This window comes from Lasioglossum baleicum, chromosome 12 (genome assembly GCF_051020765.1).
Source record: "Lasioglossum baleicum chromosome 12, iyLasBale1, whole genome shotgun sequence".
Taxonomy (NCBI): domain Eukaryota; kingdom Metazoa; phylum Arthropoda; class Insecta; order Hymenoptera; family Halictidae; genus Lasioglossum; species Lasioglossum baleicum.
In genome coordinates, this window is record NC_134940.1 from 4,977,396 (window position 1) to 5,000,579 (window position 23,184).

General features: G+C 43.9%; 1 protein-coding gene across 2 annotated transcripts in view; it reads left to right on the top strand.

Moving 5' to 3' along the window:
• The first annotated feature begins 3,492 nt into the window (after window positions 1–3,492).
• Window positions 3,493–23,184, top strand: part of LOC143213932 (uncharacterized) — a 37,922-nt gene continuing 18,230 nt past the window's right edge. Inside the window, exons 1-2 of one of the 2 annotated variants that reach the window (XM_076434302.1) lie at window positions 3,493–3,978; window positions 13,493–13,758. In XM_076434302.1, the coding sequence (XP_076290417.1) occupies window positions 3,974–3,978; window positions 13,493–13,758 (271 nt within the window). In that variant the 5' untranslated portion in view covers window positions 3,493–3,973. The remainder of the gene's footprint in view (window positions 3,979–13,492; window positions 13,759–23,184) is intronic. The other variant, XM_076434303.1, reaches the window with a different exon arrangement.

Consider the following 23,184-nt stretch of genomic DNA (forward strand, 5'->3'; position numbering starts at 1 on the left):
ATAAAAAATACCAGTCAATGAACACTACATTCTAGTAATTGAACAATAATGGTCCAATGAATGAACAAAATTACTAAACAATATTCTCCTATTTATTTAACTCTTTAATCACAAAAAATCCCCTAGAATTAATTTTCAAAGAAGAAAAGAAAAAGAAAAAAGAGTGATATATTCCATTGGCCCAAGCGTCATTATCGCTAGTATGCCGTGCGGCTTAAAATTTGTTGAAATATACAAAAGCGTGCATTTACTGGTGCCCGTTTATTCACTGGTGCAGTTACCCTAATCACATTTATTTAGTAATCCAGCCCACACATTTTTCGTTCTAGTTGAACACTCTGTGTCTTACAATTAATCCACACGATTTTTATTTTGCATAAATATTCTCTTTGGAGATGATACGGAATCTTCTTGGAGATGATTTGTGAGGGTTCAGACGATGGTTTAAAGGACGAACGAGGAATCTATGGAACTCTCTTGCTCCCTTGAGTTGTCGCTATAAATTGGGGCTAACATTTTAATATCCTTGCTTGAAAATCCTATGCCACATTTTAGCCACACTAAAATTATATTACCATTATTTCTTAAGAACTAATGTTGTGTTCAACCAAATTGACCAAATGGCTTTGAAATCGTCTTTAAAAATGCGAGAGCGTCTTCAGAAATTAACGCCACAATCGCACACCTGTCCCACGTACTCGACAAAGGAGTAAGAATGTAAACACGTGGAACGCGCGCGCGCGCTGCGCAATTATTCCTGGCCGGAGCAAACGATTCAATGACCGTCGCTAATGCCGTCGTCCCAACAGAGCAGTACACGCGACAATTTTCCACGAGAAGTGTACACAGAAATCGTGCTTGTACGGGACAGAGTGTACAATGAACGACGAACAAGCATCGTCGCCCGTACAAAGAGCATATTGGCTAACTCGGTGCGTCGCGGAGATCCGCGACTCATCGCGTTTAATGCGTGAAAATCCGTCGCCGCGGTGATTCGCGCGAAATAAAAGCGTCCTCGATTCGCGTGACCGTGCAAATTGCGCGCGGAATTCAACGGGACAGTTGAAACGTTACGGAAAACGAGACCGGACTCGCGGGAAATTATCAGATCAACGGTTGGAGAGAACGGGGTTGGTAGGATCGCCCCCTTTTTTCGACCACCCTTCATCGCCACTTGAGGATAAACAAGAGTGAATCGATGGACCAGAGGGTGGAATCGAGTGTCTACAGAGAAAACCGACGGTTCTATGAATTCTTTTGTGATCCACGTCACTCGGCAATAACGATTGGACCTTGTGAAAACCGCGGAATCGTTTCATCCTGCTGTCGTTGGCCATTTGAAGCAGGGCCGGCCATCTGGGGGGTGCGGCGGATGCTATGCACCGTAGCCCCGCGATTGAGAGGTCCCCAACATGGTCAAGAACTAAAATAATGTTATTTTTCTGAAGTAATTAATGTATTAGCAAAAACAAAATCACGCGTTAAATAAACATGCATTAGTAATATACATATGTTAAATGCTTTCGGCGCAACGGTTCGATCGTTTATTACTAATTATGAAGCAATTTTGCTAATTATCAAACAAACTCAACGTTTCGATCCTAGTTTGGATCCTTTTCAAACATATTATTTGGAGTTTTTCGCCATCCATGATAAATATGTTTCTTCGTTTCTTGAAAAGGATCCAAACTAGGAACGAAACGTTGATTACGTTTGATAATTAGCAAAATTGCTTCGTAATTAGTAACAAACGATCGAACCGTTGCGCCGGAAGCATTTAACATTTATTAACAGCAAATACGATCGATAGAAGAAACATATTTATTAGTAATATATGGTCGTGTTCGTAATTTTTTTTACTTTACAAAAAACTTAGGGCCCCAAATGGTTTCTTGCACCCAGGCCCCTTTATAGAGAAGGCCGGCCCTGATTTGAAGTCTCATGTTCGTTGTGGGAATTAGCTTCTCGCTTTACCTCGCATTATCTTCTAAGAAGGGGAAAGTATCGGAGAGAGAAGTCACTTTCTTATTCCCATTCTCAGCAGCGTTCTTTCGAATTCGACTCGGCAATAGCACCGGCCACCATCTCGCAGCGTCCCACCTTTCTTCGACGTCGTGGCCCCCACCACGTATGGGCTGGAACAGTTGGTAGCCAGGTGGTGATGGTGGTGGTAGCAGCTCTCTACCTGGCTGTAGCTATCGCCCACCCCCGCGTTTCTCCTCTTTATTTCGTTCAGGTCGGTTTTGTTTCCCGACTCCTTCCTTCGGGAGACTCACCCCCGCCGAACACGATGCTGTATTACGTGGACGCAAACAGATCTCCATTATCGGCGGCAAGCAGAAATTATTGAAGAGAAATTCCTACCTCGCCGCCGCCTCTTCGGGATTTGAATCTCACCTTCTTTTATTGATTCCCGACGGTTGTACCCGATTCCGCGCGCGACCGGGGATCCATAAACTCCTATTCTGACATTCTTAACAACTGACGCCGCGCCGCGGCGTTCGAGCGACACTCGTCCTTCTTCAATTTTGCCCTAGGCCGAATGTATTAGCTTAGAAATGAAACGCAAGTAAAAAACAAAAGGGATAGTCGGATAGCAGAATTCGTTTCTTATCTCCGGGGAGATAGAAGGGGGTAGCAAATTCATCGAGGTGTAAAGAATAATTCATCGAAGCGATTAGGGGAACATCAACACCTTGTCCCGTCTTTCTTCGTGTAATTCGACACCCACTACCGTTTTCGGTAGCCGAAACAAGGATATCAAGTTGCGGGACACTTGAGCGTGGACACGCCATATCGCTTTCAGGGATTGTGCATCGACGCGAAGTGATAAATCGATGCGAACAGATCGGTCTTCATTAGACACGTGAAGAGTCGAAGCATTAAACTGAGAAATCCTATCGATTACTCCCCGGACAAAAGGAAATTTACATTTCCCTTTACATTTCCGAAAACCTGCTTCTGCAGAACTGTTTGCTGGCATTTCACAATCTAGGCTAGAAAATTTGTCGTATTTTCCGTGATTCCAATTTTCCATTGGGTTGGAATAATTGCAAACAAAACGGACGTGCTTGAAACGAGCAGATACATTAGAAAGAGATTTGTGATTCTGCTGGAGAATTTCGAGTCGGGGGTAGCAGTGGAAAAATTGGGGAAAGGAGGCAGCGAGCGTGTGCCAATCGCGGCAAGCAGTTGCGGCGTTCGCGAATTCGCGAAAGAACGTCGAAACAAGGGAACGTCGGGAGAGGGTGGACCGGGCTTCTGGTCCGGGAGGGTATCTCTTCGTAATCCACGATAAGAGGGGCTGTGGGGTGCGCAGGAAACGCAGGTCGGGTTCGTTATCGACGGCCTCGGCGCCGCAGCCAATCGCGTTCGCGAGCGATACGGCGTTTAGCTCGGAGGCCCAGCCCACCGCTGGCTGGGATTGGCTCGCGCGACCTTTTCCCGCTCGCTGCCCGATGGTGGGGGACCCCGACGAGTTGAAGTTGAAGGGACACCGTGGATCGGCTCCGAGCGTCGGGTTGTGCGTGCACACTCCCAAAACTATCGTCCGGGGAAGCACATTGAGCGTCGCGATTCTGTGTTTCGTCCTCGTCCGTCGCCGATTGCGAGTCTATGCCTGCGAGTTTGCCAATACGAGTTCGCTAGTCTCGTCACGAAACCGGAAACGAACGAAGATGCCGACGTAACGAACCGCGCCGCGACACACCGACCAAATCGGAAAACAATACAGTGGCCCGTGGTAGAACGTAACAGTGAATCCGATTTTCTGGACCACGAAGTGGATCGTCTGATATGACAGTGCAGTGACCTGCTATTTTGTTATTGGTTGTTCATTACACACGTTTCGACGGACGCGTTTCAATTCACGGGGCTCGTTGCCGATCGTTGGGGACGAATCGGTGAGGCCCAGAGTCTCAACCACGGCACCACAATTGAGCTGGACTTGCACCAACGGGCCGCCGGCCACTTCATGAGGTGAGTTCTCAGTGGTTTTGACGAATTGTCAGTGGGAACTTGCCCCTTTCACCTGGAGGACGTTTGCGAATTAGTCGTGAGCCGGTGTTTACTTTTTTTTTAACAAGAAGATTATATTAATTTGACAAACTGTAGTGTGTGGAAACTGCCTCCGAATGGACTCTAGAGTTCGGAACTACCCCTGGTTTCAATGTCGACTATGTTCGATTCAAAAGAACGGATATTCCATGAAAATCGTGGATTTTGTACACAGAAGCGAAAACTTCTTGAGGATTTCGTTCATAGACGCGACAAAAATTTCGTCATGCATTTATTGCTTCGGAGATGAACTATCTAAGGAATGTCAGTCGCCAGATTTGCCAGTGGGGATACATACACGGTTCCTTTAGACAAAAACTGCGCCATAATAACCGAACGAGGAATTAAGTTGCATTTAAACTACTATCGTCTTCGGAGAAATTTGTTTCGCCATGAAAGTGCACCTTTTAAGACCTATTATCTTGATTTGCTGATCCGGAAACTGTAGAATGGTCCCCCCTGAGCCTGTTGGGTGTCATTATACTCGTTGCAGATGCAATAGAGTACAATTTAAGTCGAAAGAGTTACTGCTCGCGAAAGTACAACCTGCTGTCCCTTTTATTGTACGTACAGTGCTCCCTCGAACAACGCGGTTTCCATGATGCACGGAGTGTTTCGACGAATTTCAGTTTTCACGCTTATTTCGAATCAATTTGGCATGTCTCTTTCAAAGCTTCCGACGGAAACTAAGGCTCGCGTTACAGATCATCGGTCAGCTCACGGTTCGATCAAATATTAAATATGTACAAACTATTGCATAGTTTTAAATGCGCGCGTTCACACTCTGGGGACTGCTACGCTCGCGCGTGGACCGATAATTTGTATCTAATAGTTTCTTACATACAATGTTCTCGTAAGTCTTCCTGACTGCGGATTTCTGTTTGTTACATCTGCTGTAAGAAACAGGATTCGCGTGGAGATTTCTGTGTTTTTTCACATTCTAGTAGATCTAAAGTGACTTTCAATCACTCTGTGATTTTTGTAGATACTCAATTTTGTCATAAATTCTTCATAATTCCTCGTATAAAAATCCTCTTTCATCCTTTACGATCAGAAAGCAGTAGACAGTATTTACTACGACCAATTCAATTAATCGTAAATCGTCCCCGCGTCGCTATTCGCATCACCGCCTTCAAATCGCGCGGATCCACTCCCCGGGTCCTTTAAAAATCAGATCCCTGTCGGTCGGTTGCCGTTGCAAATAGAGATTCCCTCATACAGAGCAATAAATTGCTGCGTGCGGGCTCGTGGGTCGTTCGAACCGGGACCTAAACATTCAATTAGCACTTCCTAATCCCCCGTCGCTCGTTGTCAACAGCCATTACTTCCAGCATCTTCTCTCTCCCCGTTGAGCCACCCCCGAGCACCCTTGGGCTCTCTCGTAAGCAACCGCTGGTGCTTCCACCCCCTATCCACCCCCTTTCTCTCTCTCTCTCTCTCTCTTTCCTTCTATCGCGCCCCCTGCAAACTCGCTAACCAACGTATCTATTAATCCGAGCTGAATGACACTCGAGGGTTGGCCTCGGCCGAGGGTGGTTCTAACCCTACAAAATCGTAACTACCGCCCCCGGGTTAACTCCCTCAACCACTACAGGTTTTTTTTTTCTTAATGAATGCTCAAGGAGATCCGCGTGTAATTGTATTAGTTCGAGAGGAGTGAAAGAAAGAGAGAGAGAGAGAGAGGATCGTGGAAGACGACGGGAATGGGGGATGGTTGGAGAGAGGCAGAGCCCCCGAGAACGGAGGGTGACATTTAGGGTAAAAAGACGGCGGTAGAGAGGCAACGCGGCGAGATTGGTTAATGGCTTTGATACGAGGAAAGGATAAGATTAATTTGCTTGTGAATCAAAGAGCAAACGAATAAGCAATTACCAGGACCGTGAGGAGTGGCTGCACGAGTGCCCTCGCTCGGTTCTTCTGCGTGTCGGTGGCGCACAATTAAAAGCCACCAGGCTGGAGTGCCTGGGTTTTCAGGGAAATCGGCGCAAATTCGCTTTTACGCGACACGTCCGCTACGGATTAGTTATTCTAACGACGTTTTAGGCTTTGCTGAAGCTAATTGAGCCGATAAAACGGATCCATTCCGACAACATTTCTAGCCGAGCCTTTTTGACCTTCCAAAAAATTACTTTCCGAGTAGAAAAACATATTTTCACCACCTACTTTAGTTGTGTTGAGAAAGCTGTATGTACGCATTTAATTTTGCTAGCTGTGTTTGGGCCTTGTTCAATCCATCCACATTTTTACGACTGTGTTATTGTTTTTGACCAAGTCGCACCCCCATTTTCCTAAAGATAATCACCTAAAAAATATGTCTTCATCGTAGAGCGATCAAACTTCACTAATATACCCGAAAATGGTCAGGTCGATCAGATTGCTGCACCCCATTCCCTTAAGGGTGTGGATCCCCAGTTGACCTTGACGACTTTTCGATGGTCACGCCAAAAACGAAAGAGCGCCCGCTAGTAGAACCTAAGTAATAACATTTTCGTCCAGTAGGGGAGCTGGGTACATTGTCTGCCGTCACTGCATCAGTAAGGGTGCGTTCCGTTTCACGCTTCAAGCGCATACACTGTATAGTGTAGTATAAGAGTAGTACGGATCGCAAGGGTTCGGTAGCTGACAAACCATTTCTCTATTATATACATTTGGAACCACTACGTAGTCTCAATCGCTAGATAAAAGATCAATCTAATGCGTATGGTGTCTAAGATGGCCAACTTTTGCGTTTTCGAGGCATAATTTTAATTATTCGGCAGCAAGATGTCTGTACCGCGCGGCGCACTTACACACTCACCGCTCGGGCAGCGTGTACGTGTGCCTAGGCGGATCGCAAGGGTCCGGTTCTAGTAAAAGTACGTCTCGCTAATGCACATTTGGAGCCCCTACGTAGTCTCAATCGCTAGATAAAAGATCAATCTATTGCACATGGTGTCTAAGTTGGCCTAATTTTGCGTTTTCGAAGCGTAATTTTCAATCTTCGGCAGCAAGATGTCTGTACCGCGCGGCGCACTTACACACTCGCCGCTCGGGCAGCGTGTACGTGTGCCTAGCCGGATCGCAAGGGTTCGGTAACTGACAAACCATTTCTCTATTATACACATTTGGAACCACTACGTAGTCTCAATCGCTAGATAAAAGATCAATCTATTGCGCACGGTGTCTAAGATGGTCTACTTTTGCGTTTTCGAAGCGTAGTTTTCATTATTCGGCAGCAATATGTCTATTCGGGAGGCTCTGCAAGCAGGCTTGACTTTGACCAGCCGTACCGCGCGGCGCACTCACACAGTAACCGCTCGGGCAGCGTGTACGTGTGTCTAGGCGGATCGCAAGGTTTCGGGAAGCTTCAAATCATTTTTCGTCCTTCGCCGCCTCCTGCACTAGGTACCTATACTATATCTATATCGATACCATGCAATACCTTCCTATACCTGGTATAGCATAGAGCACTAGGGTCGTTACGGGGAGCTATGGGGAACAATGCTGGCATTGCCGACAACTACTGCAAACCATTTCTCGTCCTCCGCTGCATCCTCCGCCGTATCTTGGGGTATCATGGGGCCTCGCCGTCTGACGACGTAGGAGGAAAATCAAATAATTTCAATTTTCGTCCGGCGTAGGACGAAACAGCGTTCACTTCAAATAATTGTCATGTCGCCAATTTTGAAGTATCCGTATTTTTAAAAACGGGGCCGTAAAGAGGACACTTGGGGCTATATTATCATAATTTTTTTTTTCAATTTTCTGGCGGTATGATAGCAATGCGCCTGTTTAAAAAACAATTGCAAAATAAACTATGAAAACAAATATTTTTTCAACTGAAATCATTTTTATTAAATACTCTTATGGTTACACTATGATATAATTTAATGAAAAACTTGTGACTTTGGGTATTCGGATAGTTTTTTCATATTTTCTTAGTTTTAAAAATCTTAATATTAATAAATGTGGATTCGAAATAATCGTTTATCTCGCACTTTCTAAAACCATTGTGACCTTATTTGTGGAAAAGTAACATAAAGTCGCAAATTTTTGGATTATAACCAAATAAAAATCGGTGGCACCATAGGGTCTTAATAATATGTATACAAAAAAAATTAATGATTAGCTTTGCATTTTTTATAATTTAAAGTAATGTACTCACCGCACTGAGTAATATCTACACTATGAAACTTTCGAAAATCAAGGAGTGCATATACGCAAAAACAACAAAGAAATGAGACAAAATTTTTTCCTTCAAATGTATGTCACAGTTCTTTCCAATGTCAGTGTTTGGGTTAGGTTCTATTACAATCTATGATCGATGCATTAATACTGTAATGTATTTCAATACACATAGATTTTTAAAAATGACATAATAAACGAATTATTGCCATGTTTTGGGGATTTTGCACCACTGTACGACGTACGATAGCGTAGCGGCTGTAAAACATTGGGCATGCAAATGGTCGGGTCATTATTGGGCGATCGACAGCGAAGCTATTTTCCAGAAAGCTGTTTTTAACGCGTCCTACTCATAATGTTTTACTGTAAAGTACTTTTTAATTTAAAACAAGTCAACACGTCATGTCCGATAAAGTGTCGACTTCCAGCTCAATAGTAATGACCTGTCATAAACCTCTCCATAGAGAACAGCCTCGGGAACGGCACATAAACAAATCGAGCCTATCATTGCTAGGTCTGCCTATCTGCCACCACAGCCGCGCCCGTAGTCCCAATGTTTTGACTTCGACGCTGCACGCTACATGGTATGTGTGGCCGCTGTAGCCAATATTTCGTCGACAGCCGAAAATGCGTGTGAAACGAGGTCTGCCTCCTCCGCTCTGATCCAATCGGCCGCTCATTCGTTCCTAGAGACACGTCACCGTAGTCCTGCCTGGGACGCTTCTTCTCACGCTCGCATCAATACAATGTCACCAGTTCGGACCCATACGAGATGGCGCCTTGCCACCCCGACAATCGCGTAGTAGTGGGCGGTAACGGTGTAATATCTTAACCCACTCAGAGTTTTGCTAATTCAATTACAGAATTGAATTACATTGTATTTCAATTATATAGTAATTCGGGCATTGTATTGGACTACTTGTTGGACATAAACAAATTGAAAATGTTTTTTCACTACATGAAAGGTGTCCCATCTCTACTTGGCCAAAAGTGTCTTCCAAGTGGAAGACAGATAAAAGAGTCACTGCACATGGTGTGCGGGTTTGACGGGAAACCCCAAGATGATTAGCTGCAGCCCATAACTGACCGTGGAGGTCTGCAAGGTTTATAGCACATAATTGCTATTGAGGTATAGGGAGATGTCCGAGTTTTTCTTCGTGGCTCCGACAATAAAGTAATAACGAAGTAAATGGATTTAAGAGAGGTTTTCTCTCAAAAATTGCAATTTGAATTTTTTTGTTTACGATTGATCTATGTAAATCGCAGTTTCTTCTAATTGTTTTAATTTTTAATTATTTTCGAGTATCCATACTTCCATGAGAGTTAATCTACATATACATATACAATTAGTGCACATGAATCTTTCCATGCGAGATAAGACTACTGTTTCGAATTTTGTTCAAATTTGAATATGTTGCAGTCTTTAGCAAAATATAGACGTATCTCGAAGAATTCTTTGAAATCTTGAAAACTGTTGGTTTTACGGACATGTAATATGAGTTGTGTGTCACAAGTTTTTCATTAAATTATAACGGCTAAACTAGCAAATTGATGAAACTTAGTTTTGGTTACTCATAGTGAAACCATCAGAGTATTTAATAAAAATTATTTCAGTTCAGAAAATATTTGTTTTCATAGTTTATTTTGCAATTGTTTTAAACAGGTGCATTGCTATGAAAGCACCAGAAAATAAAAAAAATAAAAATAATGATAATATAGCCCCAAGTGTCCTCTTTACGGCCCCGTTTTTAAAAATACGGATACTTCAAAATTGGCGACATGAAAATTATTTGAAGTGAACGCTGCACCGAAATATTGTATGGTGCAAGGGCCGTCCTGTCGGTTGATGCAGGACGAAACTAGAAGGGCCTCTCACAGACGGGCCTACCTGGGCCTACCCACACATTTGAAATGTCTGCCAGACGGCTCTGACGTCACCATGTCTGTCGGTCGTAGGATGCACTGTAGGCGCACCCTTAGTATTTACTGCAACATTTAAAAGAAAATTAATGATACTAAAAATAACATAAGAGGCCTAGTTGGGACCAGGGATTGAAAACTGTTATGATATCGGTTCCGATTCTCGAAACAGTTATGAAGAATCGAAATGGTGTTGTAACTGTTACACCACGAGAATATCGGTTCTGGCTTACATATGTAAAAATCGGATAAGGTAACGGTTTTGGAGAACCGATATTATTTCGGTTTTATAATTGTTAATTTTCGGTTCTGGATGTCGATTCCCGATTTCGGTTCTGTATTCTGTATTGTGTTCGGCCTTATACATATGTATATTCATTATTCAAGTAGTTCTTTATTGTTATTCATAATTTAATAATTTTTAAATTAGTAAATTTTTATAATTTGTCTCTACATGCATTATTTGAATTATCATCTGAATAACAATTTATTGTTGAAACAATAGTTTAAAGAAATCAATTTTCATAATGTATAGTTTGTTTCTATATTCATTGTTTAAATTACCATTTACATAATAATGTTTATTTAAACAATTGTTTTAACAACAAATTATTATTGGAATAATAATTCAATTAATGCATGTAGAGACAAATTATAAAAATTTATTCATTTAAAAATTGTTTAAATTATGAATAACAATAAAGAACTACTTGAATAATGAATATATAAGGCCGAACACAATACATAATACAGACCGGAAACCAGGAACCGACATCCAGAACCGAAATTTAACAATTATAAAACCGAAATAATATCGGTTCTCCAAAACCATTACCGTAATCGATATTTACATATGTAAGCCAGAACCGATATACTCGTAACAGTTACAACACCATTTAGATTCTTCATAACTGTTTCGAGAACCGGAACCGATATCATAACAGTGTTCAATCCCAGGTCCCAACTAGGTATCCTATGTTATTTTCATTATCATTAATTTTTATTATATGTTGCAGAAAATACTAAGGAGACAGGCACTGAAGGAAGTCTTCAAAGGGTTGATAGGACGCGGGGCAGCGCGCGGCGCGACGGAGGCCGAAGAGGCGGCCCGTATAATTTTTACTTTTACAATAAATTATAATAAATTATAAATTATAAAATGTGCACTTTGCATTCCCCGGAGATTCACCGGCGCGCGTACAAACCATATATATATATTTAAATATACTATTAATAAATAAATCAATTTTTATAATGTATTTGTTATTCAATGATCCTATGAATACATAAATATCTTAATTTCATCTTTGAATTTTTATTTAAAAACGCTACGAACTTTCGTTCCAATCTAATAATTAATTGTTAAAATAATTGCTTGAATTTTTATAATGTATAGAATAATAATAACAATTTATAATGCGGCGGAAGATACGGCGGAGGATGCAGCGGAGGACGAGAAATGGTTTGCAGCAGTTGTCGGCAACGCCAGCATTGTTCAACCAGTGTTCGTGCTTCCCGCGCGTCTCGCTCCCCGTAACGACCCTTATAGTGCTCTATGATATACCAGGTATAGGAAGGTATTACATGGCATAGATATAGATATAGTATACCTAGTGCAGGAGGCGGCGAAGAACGAAAAATGATTTGAAGCTTCCCGAAACCTGGCGATCCGCCTAGACACACGTACACGCTGCCCGAGCGGTTACTGTGTGAGTGCGCCGCGCGGTATGGCTGGTCAAAGTCAAGCCTGCTTGCAGAGCCTCCCGAACAGACATCTTGCTGCCGAATAATTAAAATTATGCCTCGAAAACGCAAAAGTAGACCATCTTAGACACCGTGCGCAATAGATTGATCTTTTATCTAGCGATTGAGACTACGTAGTGGTTCCAAATGTGTATAATAGAGAAATGGTTTGTCAGTTACCGAACCCTTGCGATCCGGCTAGGCACACGTACACGCTGCCCGAGCGGCGAGTGTGTAAGTGCGCCGCGCGGTACAGACATCTTGCTGCCGAAGATTGAAAATTACGCTTCGAAAACGCAAAATTAGTCCAACTTAGACACCATGTGCAATAGATTGATCTTTTATCTAGCGATTGAGACTACGTAGGGGCTCCAAATGTGCATTAGCGAGACGTACTTTTACTAGAACCGGACCCTTGCGATCCGCCTAGGCACACGTACACGCTGCCCGAGTGACGAGTGTGTGAGTGCGCCGCGCGGTACAGACATCTTGATGCCGAATAATTAAAATTATGCCTCGGAAACGCAAAAGTTGGCCATCTTAGACACCATACGCATTAGATTGATCTTTTATCTAGCGATTGAGACTACGTAGTGGTTCCAAATGTGTATAATAGAGAAATGGTTTGTCAGTTACACACTGACGCTGCATCATCGTGAGCCGTATAGTGACGTCACGTTTACGTATGAAGCCCAACTTACCGGGAACATGCTTTTTCTCGTCCACTGTTTTACCGATACAGCAGAATCAGATGTTAGCGCCCCGTAGCGAAAAATGCCGGACCTATACTTGGATCCTAAACCTCCGTTTAGGGGTATGTTTCCGTACTTTACAAAGTGTGTGTTTAAACACGTATGGTTTAACATAATAAACGTTGCATTGGCATTGTATGTGACCTCAAAACTTCTGTTGCTGTTTGATTTTTCTATAAGAACCCTAAATTTCTCGATATTTAAGAAAATGTATGTGTCTCGACAGTGGCAGCACTGTCGCGCCGCCCAATTTTTGTCGAACTCCGCTACATGCTGCCGAATAATGAAAATTACGCCTCGAAAACGCAAAAGTAGGCCATTTTAGACAGCAACGGCAATTGGTGGGTCTTTTATCTATCGATTGTGACTACGTAGAGGCTCCAAATGTGCATTAGCGAGACGTACTTTGTAAAGTACGAAACCCTTGCAATCCTCGTGTACATATACAGTGTCTAGCGGTGTGTTAGGGTGCCACCACACTCTCGCTCAAGCCGGACCCACACCCTTAAAATCAGCCCGATCGTCAAACCTAATCTTCAACCCCTATCTCGTCTAAAATCTCTTGCGTATCGGTGTCTAAGACTCGTCTAGAGGTTAACTATCCGAGATAACGTCGTGGAGATCGTAAATCAGATGGGAACGACGTTTGTCTCCGACGGTGTGCGTTCGGACCCCGTGTTGAAACAATGGACGATGCCCTCGGGACTCGCTCTCTCTCTCTCTCTCTCTCCTTCCTTCTCCTTCCTTCTCCTTCCTCGGTCACCCGGACTCGAGGTCGTCGGTGGCTGTTTTCACGTAGGCGTGTCCCATTAACGTGCCCGTTGGGGTTACTAATTGGTGGCTGCGTTTAATTACAGAGCCGGCGGCAACATGTGCGACGGCTCCTTCACGGAGACCCTGCGCGGTATGCAGGGCATGTCGGGTACGTCGCCACCCGGTGGCGCGGGTGTCGGCCCCATGGGGGTTGGCCTCGGCAGCCCTCTAGGCCCGACCGCGAAGAAGGCGCAGGTGGAGCACATCAAGAGGCCGATGAACGCGTTTATGGTCTGGTCACGGCTTCAGCGACGGAAGATCGCGCAGGAGAACCCGAAGATGCACAACAGCGAGATCTCCAAGAGGCTAGGTGAGTACCTTCCAACATATTCTTTGCGTCCTCGTTATCCGTCAAATTAGTATCAAACTAGTACATTAGTATCGTCTGTGAAATTAGTATCAGTATCATACTAGACTACGGATTTTATGCGTTTACGAGAACATCGTCTTACAGTCCAATTTACAAGTCACAGTCAAAATCGCGAAGCATCACACATCATAAATCACGTGCAGCAAACAATTCCGTCGGAAAATATCTATGTCAGCATCGCGCGCAACATTCACGAAAAAACGGAAACAAGCGAAAGAGAACCGGTGACAGAGCGTTCGCTCTTCCATCGCCGAAAGCAATTAGCGAATCCAAACGGGCGCGGCAAACGGAGCGCGGTTCAAAAAAATCTTCCCCCGAAACAATCGTTCAGAGCTCATCCGTGGAAACATCGAGCCAGCGAGTAAGCGAGCGAGAGATCGAGAAAAAGAGAGAACGAGTGGGAAAGGGAGAGAGAGAGAGAGAGTACGGCAAAGCGAAAAAGAAAGGGGTAGGAAGGAACGCGAGTCGCGGCGAACACAGCGTTAATCGCATTTTCGAGAATCAAACACGATGGTTTGGTTCGAACGCGCGCGGCAGTCTATTCGAACGCGGCAGTTCCTCCCCGCGATTCATCTCTTTCAGAATTCCTTGCTTTGCGCGTCGACGGTCCGGTGTGGCTTGGTTCACCGACACACGCTCGAATTATTCTGGCGACACACACGAAAACAGTGAGATGTACACGGGCAACACACAGAAACAGAGGAATATATACAGAGCCAGAAAGAGAGAGAGAGAGGGAGAGACGGGGTGGAAATCGTGGGGGAAAAGAAAGGGAGAGATAAAGACGAACGGGGACGAAGGTATTCCGGTTGGTATTTCCGTTAAATACCCGGGAATCGACAAAGCCCAGTTCCCGCGGCTCCCCTCGAAGCTTCTTTATCCGTCGTTTTCTTCCTCGCCTCGGTTCTTCTACCCCCATTTTTCGTTCCCCCGGCGACGGCGAATAAGGGAAGTGCCTGCTCCTCGGCAAAAATGATGCGCGCACGCTCGAACCACCTCCCTCCGCGAGATTCCACCCCCTGTTCCTCCACGTCTGCCCCTCCGATCCTCTTCTACCTCCTCCGAACTACCCTCTCCTGCCGCCCCTCGCCCCTTTCTCTTCTCCAGCTTGCACCCTTTGTCGAAGCGACACTTTTTCGTCGCTCTTTTACCGCCGTATCCCCGGCGCACCGTACATTTCTGCTTGATATACAACCCCACCCGAACCACCCCCGCGTTTCCCTAAACCATCCCCGCAAACCCCGTGTCCAAGCTCTCTCTGCGACGCGCGATGGCTTGTCGGAGCATTTGCAAATTTCATCCTGCATCCTCCCCATCTCCCACGCCTCCACGGTACCGTCCCCCGTCCTCCAACCCCCGGTCACTCGATTCACCCGCTGCAACCTCGAAAAACCACCACGAACGCTACAAAAGGTCCGAGAAACCGATGCGCTCTCCGTGACGTGCGAAAACTCGTCTGAGCATTTACAAATTTCATCCTGCAACCCCCTTCAACCCCCATCCTCCAACCTCTTGAAACATTCTCCAACCCCGAAAGAACGCCATAGAAGATCCGAGGAACCAATGCGCGCTCTACTCGAAACAGTACTCTCAACTGAGAATTTCGGAATACTAACTATCTCTATCCTATTCGCGGTTTCCGGCGAAAGTGTTAACTCGTTTGACAGCTTCCGGTCATGGGAGGGTTCAGGGGTGCGACACATTGTCCTGCAAATGGGACACTCGATCAACGTTTTCGGGTTTCGCGTTGTTCTTCGAGGTCGAGGTGGTTTTACGTTGCGGTTTCAGGTGGTTGAGTGGGGTTTGGAAGTTGTTAGATGGACTGAATGGGAGGAGGAGTTGGAGGCTCGTTTGGGGAGGTCCTTGGGCCGGTGGATATTACTTGCGTGACTGACAAAAAATTTCTGTAGCAGTAGCGCATATTGCCCTGTGCATAAAATTCAAAATATAGTAGCACAGCTTCTATAATTAAGCTAACAATGTGCATATATCAGTTCACCTATCGTCCAATCGAATGTCCAAGTCGAATTTGAATGAAACTATGTAGATCTGAAGTAAACATTTTCCCCAGCACATTGCGGAGGCTATTTGCAACAGAAATCGCTTCCACAAGCCATAAATCGGTTAGTTTATGGCAAGTGGGAAGCTTATAGTGTCCTAATAACAATAACGTTCCTACGGGTAAAATCTTAGTGGGCAAGGAAACTGGTCAAGCTTTCCTCCGGGCTGATATTTTCCATTCAGGAACGGTTTCGGAGCCGGCTCTCTCGCCGGGTTCGTTTGCTCAGACTCTACAAACACCATCGACTTTTAGTTGGCGGACTGTTCAGTTGGACACGCGAACACACGCGGTTTCGCGTGTTAGGTAGTTGGCCGGCTGAAAAGTTTGCACTCTGTTGCAAACCGTGCTCGACTAAACTATATAAACGGCTGGTCAACCACGGTCGTGCACGCCTACGCGGTAAATAATTGAGTAGCTTGCCTATTTCGCTGTCTATGGTTTCTGTGTACCGGTCGCTGCGCGTTGCTAATTGGAATAGACAAGCCATTGTTACGCCTCTGACGATCGAAACCGTTCAAGCTGCTGAAATTTTGCTCGAACGAAACTAAAATGAAACTGGAGGCAGTAGAGAAATAATTGTTAAAGGGTAGTCCCAGAAGTACGCGACCTAACAAAGAAAACACAACAAAATTTGGGAAAAAATAACTTTATTTCTCAAGGTAGTCTCCTTTTAGCTCGATACACTTTTCCCAGCGATATTCAATAGCTTCGATACCCTGTTTATAGTGAGATCCCACGAGCTCCTCAAAATAGCCATCAGCCGCAGACTCCACCTCTTCATTGTTGGCAAATCTTTTACCACCGAGCCATTTTTTCAAGTTTGGAGAGAGAAAATCGTCTGAGAGGGGGCTAAATCTGGCGAATAGGGTGCGTGAGGAAGCAATTCGATCTTTAACTCATTGATTTTGGCCACCGCAATACTCTTACACAATACACAATACACTTCCTTTCTCGCTAAATGCTATTGGTGGCTGTCAAACAAATACTAAAACAACGCAGCGTCTTCGGACTTCAAACTTGAGCTTTATAAAGATTGTACTTTTGGGTATAGTAAGTTTTCAAATAACAACCGCCAGCTATATGTCAAGGTCGGGTACTTCTGACACTACCCTATTACGAATTATATTAGGGGTACCGGAAAGTAATGTTGTTTTTGTACAAGTCAACATTTGACTGATAATAACGGTTAACTTCGTACACCTACGTTGTTCAGCACATGGCTGCAGGTTCAGGAAACTAGTTAGTACTGTTTCGTACAAAAGTATTGTTTTTTTAGAGGTCATGGGCGAAATGTCTTGTATGCTATTTGCAAAAAAGACTCGAGCAAAATCAAAGAGTTAGGTTGGCAAGTGTTACCACACCCACCTTATTCAGCCGACGTCGCACCTTTTGATGATCATTCGTTCAGGACAATGCAGCATTTTTTAAGTGGAAAAAATTCCGACATGTAGAAGAGCTAAAAACCGGACTTTCTACATTTTTTCATCAAAAACCATCTATATTCTACCGATCAGGGATTGAAAAGTTACTTACTAGGTGGCAGAAAGTCGTTGATAAGGATGGTGACTATTTCACTGATTTACTACTTTAATTTTACATATATTAGGTGTCCCCCTAATATATGTATATCTACAGAAATCAAGGCTTCCTGCGAATCCTCAAAATTCTCAAATTCCAGAGACTTTCGATCTGTCTATTTATATTCTCACGGCAAATATGAACTCGCTACAATAGATGTTATCAATATCGATTACTCGAAGAAGCGACGCCACCGGTAACAAGTAACGGGGGGTATTTGCATCGAGCAGCTCTTAAATTTAGGCGAAGATCGGTCGAACAAATGTTCCGCGCAATTAGCTGCTCGTGGCGCTGTAATTAACAGTGCAAACAGCCGGTATCTCGCTAACAATAAGCAAACGCGTTCCTCGTCAGCGTGCAAACAATTCCTCGGGAAGTCGATTCGAGCAGCTAGCTGTGGGAGTCGCGGTACTCTAACAAGATCGAGCTACTTTTTACAGAATCGAGATGGAAAGTAAAACATTACAGGAAGAATGACGAATAAATTTTATTCTCGAAAGTATTTATCGAAGTTGGTCTTTCTTGAAATAAAAAGGTGGCCAAACTCACAGTTTGCAGGGCGGACAAGAGCCAGTGTGTCACGTCGTTTCGATATCGTGAACGATAGCCGCGTGTCCGCCGGCAATTTTACGACGTCGATTAGCAGATGACCATCCCCGTTTATCTTTCGGTCGGGCAGTTCGACACGTTTCACGATCCGCCCAGTGCAAAACTATACCGGAACCGAGATTGAGGGTGCGACGGAACGGTTCGTCGAGCGAAGGAGTGCTCCATTGGGAAATGGCCGAAGCTAATCTGGTTATTGGACTCTCTCGTCATCGTGTTCCTGCCACGAAACTTTCAGATTCTCGCTCTACTCTCTATCCTTCCCCGCACTTGCCCCGGAGATCCTCCTTCTTCGAGTTTGATTCGATGAAGGAGAGCCGGTACGGTTACTTGGTCTCCTTGGTCAACGATTTAGGGGATGATCGGTAGGATTGAGGATGCACTATCAACAGAAATTTTATGAAATTTCATATTGTGAAACAAAATTGGTCGAGCGAACATGTAAACTAGAAAGGGAGTACAAGGTTCGGGGAATCCCATTGGAGGGTTCAAGGTGTAAGGGTTTAACGAGATAACAGGGAAACGGCCGAAGCAATTTTAAACCAGTCAGAAAGTTGCTCGAGGAAGAAGGGAAATCGAGTCGCTCTGGGTAAGCGTAGAAAACGCAGCTCGACTCAGGCTCGAAGGGTTAAATAGGGTTGTCCTTCGGCGTGCGGGAGGATGAATGTTTTTCTCTCTCTCATTCTCCGAATCCTCTCTTTTTCTGTCGCTCGCAGCCCGGTGGCCCTCTATTCGCTTCAACGTCGATGAGCGCGCAAAACCGACAAGTCGTTTCTTTAACGCACGCGAAAGAACTCGGAGGACGAAGAGAGAGGCTACGGGAACCGACAGAAATACTTCATTACGATGAAAGCTTTGCCTCCAACCTTCTCGAGTCTCCTCTTCCCTCCTATCTCCTCCCACCTTTTCACTCCCTCTCTCTCTCTATCCTCTCGCACCATCCTTGTCCCCGTGTTTGTACACACCGCGCGTTTTCTATCCTCGCTGCATCCACACACCAGCTTTCCCTCTTTGTCGACTTTCTTTCCCACCCCGAACCGTCTCCAGCTCCTTCTTCCTTTTTTCTTCGCCCATCCGTTCGCGTCTGTGTGCACTTTCTCTCTCTCTCTCTCTCTCTGTCTTGCATTGTAATAATGCGTGTGGCACGTTCTCCGTGCGTTTTTACTGGACAACAATGGGCCCGGGTATTTTAGACGATGGGCGAGAAAAAGGAAAGCAAGGACGAGCACGCGACTGGGAATTACTGGGATCGATGCCGGGATGACAACTGTATCGTCGTTTCGTCTGGCTGTCCTCGCGACGAAAGTAATCGAGTCCGAATAATGCGAAGAATACGTCATAGACGTCCCTTTAGAATTATTAAAAAAGCCGGGATATTCTAACACTCAAGAAATGAAGAATAAACCACGAATTAACAGCAGAGATTACATAAAACTCTCAATTAGCATACAGCAAAAATTCGTATCGTCGGAGCGCGGGGTGGACTGTTGTTTGATACAGTGCGTCGCTCGGAAAGCAAGAAACGTTCAATTCGCATCCATGCTATCAGCATCCGTGCGCGCGTTAATTCCATTCACACCTGACTTCTGTTTCTCGCGGAAGTTCGCGATTGTTTCCGTCGCGAGCGATACAGTTCGAAGATTCACCCTCCCGTTCGAAAATTCCCTCGAACCGTTGGTGAACCTGTAACAGCATAGGATGGGGTGGAAAACGATGCTAGAATTTTCGGGGAGGTTCCCGTAATCCCGAGGAAAGTGGATGTAATCGTGTCTAGGACACCGGCTTGGCGAGGATAGAGAAAGAGAGAGAGAGAGAGAGAGATAGAGAGAGAGCTCGCGCAAGATTCGCGAAGAAAACAATTCGCGGAGGACCCCGACACTGCGATCCTATAGAATCGCGAGGACAATGGCGCCGTTGCGACAAAGGCGGGAACACAAAACGCCTGCACACAGGTACACGGCCTCCACCCCCGTTTTCTCTACCCTATATCTCTGTTCCTCTCCCTATCTCTCGGTCTCGCTCTATCTGTCTCCGCGTGATTAAAAATGATCGTCCCCGAGCAAGCTTTAAGCTCTTCAACCTGAAAGCTCTCTCCTCCCGCATAAGCTGGATACGTTATTCCGCGAGAGACTTGCCGGGGATCGCGGACCCCCAACGGGAACAATCTCGACAAAGTGGCGAGAAAGTGTTCTTAAGGGGTGTTTAGATTAATTGGTGAGTGTATTAAACTGCTCTCGTTAATTCTCTCCTCGTCGACTACAAGGACTTTCTAGTTGCTAGTTTTAGATCGACAAACCTCATTTGAGCTAGATTCTCAAAACTCATTGTTAGGATAGGAAAATTTCTGAAGAATCTATTTAAATGCTTAAAACTGATATTATACGATAAGAACACGTGTTTGTTTAATCGACTGGAAGTTGTCTTTTTACAATATAATTAGAATCCTGTATCTCTATTTCTTCTACTCCACTTCTTCTTTCATAAATTAGCATATAAATAAGTAATTACGGTAAACATCGTTAAGCATCGTTAAGCATCGTTCGTGAGAAGAGTTTATTAATGGTTGCGAGAGGGAAACGGGTACCTTTAACGTGTTTATTATTCTTACAGGCGTACTGGCTTGTAATTGAGTACATTAGAAAAATTATTACATCGATTAAAATAAATGAATTCATAGCGGCTGCAGTTCAGGACAACTTAGGAAATGCGCACATTTTTCTTGCAGCTCAATTTGACGCTAATTGAGCTGCATGAACAACGTGAAAAAAACTCCAACAGATAAACAGAGGTATCCTGTCGTGAATTTTTCGATCGAATCTTTTTGCTTGGTTTTCTTTCTTCAACCGTGGATGAAATTATGGTTGGACAGGAATGTAGCAAGTTGCAGCGTATAAATTAGCGGATCCGTGGTACGTTCTCTCAATGATAGATTCACGTGGTTCCCGGTCGCCGCCAGTGGGAAACAATGCCATGCTTATCGACCTTAACGATCTGTTATTCAACGCGAAAGGCTGTTGCCAGTATTAATGAGTCGTGCACGTTGCGGATTAATAAGCCGCGTTATTATCCGTGTAACAAAGTAGTTTTTCTCCTAGCATAAAGAATCTAATTCGGACAAATTGCCTCGTTATCCGTCAACGAGTGCGTCGCATTAACCGGATCACACACGAGCGTCGTTTAATGCTCCGCGAGTGAGAAATTAAGCTGCGATAACGTTCATAAAAGTAGCGCACGAAGACTTGAAAATAACTGAACGAATTTAGTACGTTACAGCGTGACCGTTCCGTTTCTCAGAAAGATTTCGGAATTGTCGTATAAAATTGATTTAGGGTTGGGTTCTTCAGACGACGACCCCTCGCACGTTTTCTCCGACTAAGGGATGCGATAACACTGAACTACCCGTGGTGAAAATCCTCCCAAAAGGCCGTTTCTTCACGATTTTAGTATTTTATAGGTCTATTGTAGTTGCCATATTTGGTAGCCAGAAGTCGAGCTTAGTCGAGTCCCTTATTTTTTGCGTGCTTTGTTCGAGTCGAGGCGCTTCTCTGATTTATTGGCTGCTACGGTCATTCCTCGTGACACGCGGATTTCCTGCGTGCGTCGCTCGAAGGTACAAGCCTTAGTTCGGGGGCGGTCATTTTACTTCTTCCATCCTACGTTTCTTCGCTCCCACACCAAGTTTACAGTCTTTCATCTCGTCAACGTTAGTGTACGAAAAAACTAACAAGGGGAGGACCCCAAGTGTCCGATTTCGATTTTGATAATTTTTTGTGATGGTATATGCATCCCTAATGATGTCTGCAAAATATTAGGTGTAGTTACTCAATTGTTTTAAAGATATGAACAATTGAACTTTCACGAAACCTGCTTACTGTATACATACCTGTATATCAACAAGGTATAAGGTAAAGGTACTATAGTAGTTGACCAGTTAAGAGAAGTTTTCCACGCGAACAATAGTAACCACTTCCCCAGTCATCAAATAGCGAGAGTCGATGCCTGAAGACACTCTTTAAGTCTTCTAGATTATGTACCAAGGCGACTTTTTAAAAAAAGTTTACTTCTACTTTAAGAAACATATTTAAAAATTCAGTAATTGCTTCAGAAGTTGACCACACTTGAAAATGAAAAATCTAGTAATTGACCTTCTGTTCGTTAGTAGTTGACCACTTATACTAGAAAGAGGGTTAAAGCAATAATGTTGGGAATCATTTTACTATCATTTAGTTTCGACAATTACCAGCACAAATTACAATTAAAGAATAAAATAAGAAATAAAACAAATCAATTCCATAAAAAGTTCAATTCAGGAACAGAGTAGAGTTGCGAGTTCTGCTTGATTTCGTACGCTCATTGATATGAGAAAGTATAGCCTTCCACTCGTAGTCCAGCACATCAGGCTTCTCTGGCCACTTCTATAATCGCCCATACATTTCCATGGATGAAATAGCCGCTTTAGTTTTAGTTACACGAAGAATTTTTTCAGGGAAATGTTTTCCATCATATAAAAATATTACGTGCTCGTTCACAACTTTTTCAACAGGCAACCAGGCAGACCATTTATTGTTATTCAACAGTTCGTTTTCTCCGTTTTCCTCTTGAAGCCGATTAATAGGCTATCGGTCGGTAAAGTGTTAAAAAAATGGACATTGGTCAATACTTGACCGTGAATGCAATCAATAGTTGACCATGTGGTCATCCTCTAAAACACAGCATGCTACAAAATTTGGAATTATATTTTGTACTCCTAACAATCGTAGATGTAAAATGGATACATTATAAATCGTAAACAAATTTAAATGAGTCACGTCTGTAACTGACCACGTCTGTCAACTTCTGAAAATTGTTCAAGAACAATATTCAGTAAGAATGGTAATTATTTTTCTCGGCGCACAGGTTCGATCAATTTTCTACAATAAATGAATATAGCTTGATGAATATAGCTCAAGCTATATTCATTTATTGTAGAAAATTGATCGAACCTGTGCGCCGAGAAAAATAATTACCATTCTTTCAAAATAGTGCGATCGCGAAAAATACCTCCTTTACAATATTCAGTATTTGACCACCTAATATACTATTGTTTTTCAAGTTAGAATAACAAAAACAATGCATTTGTT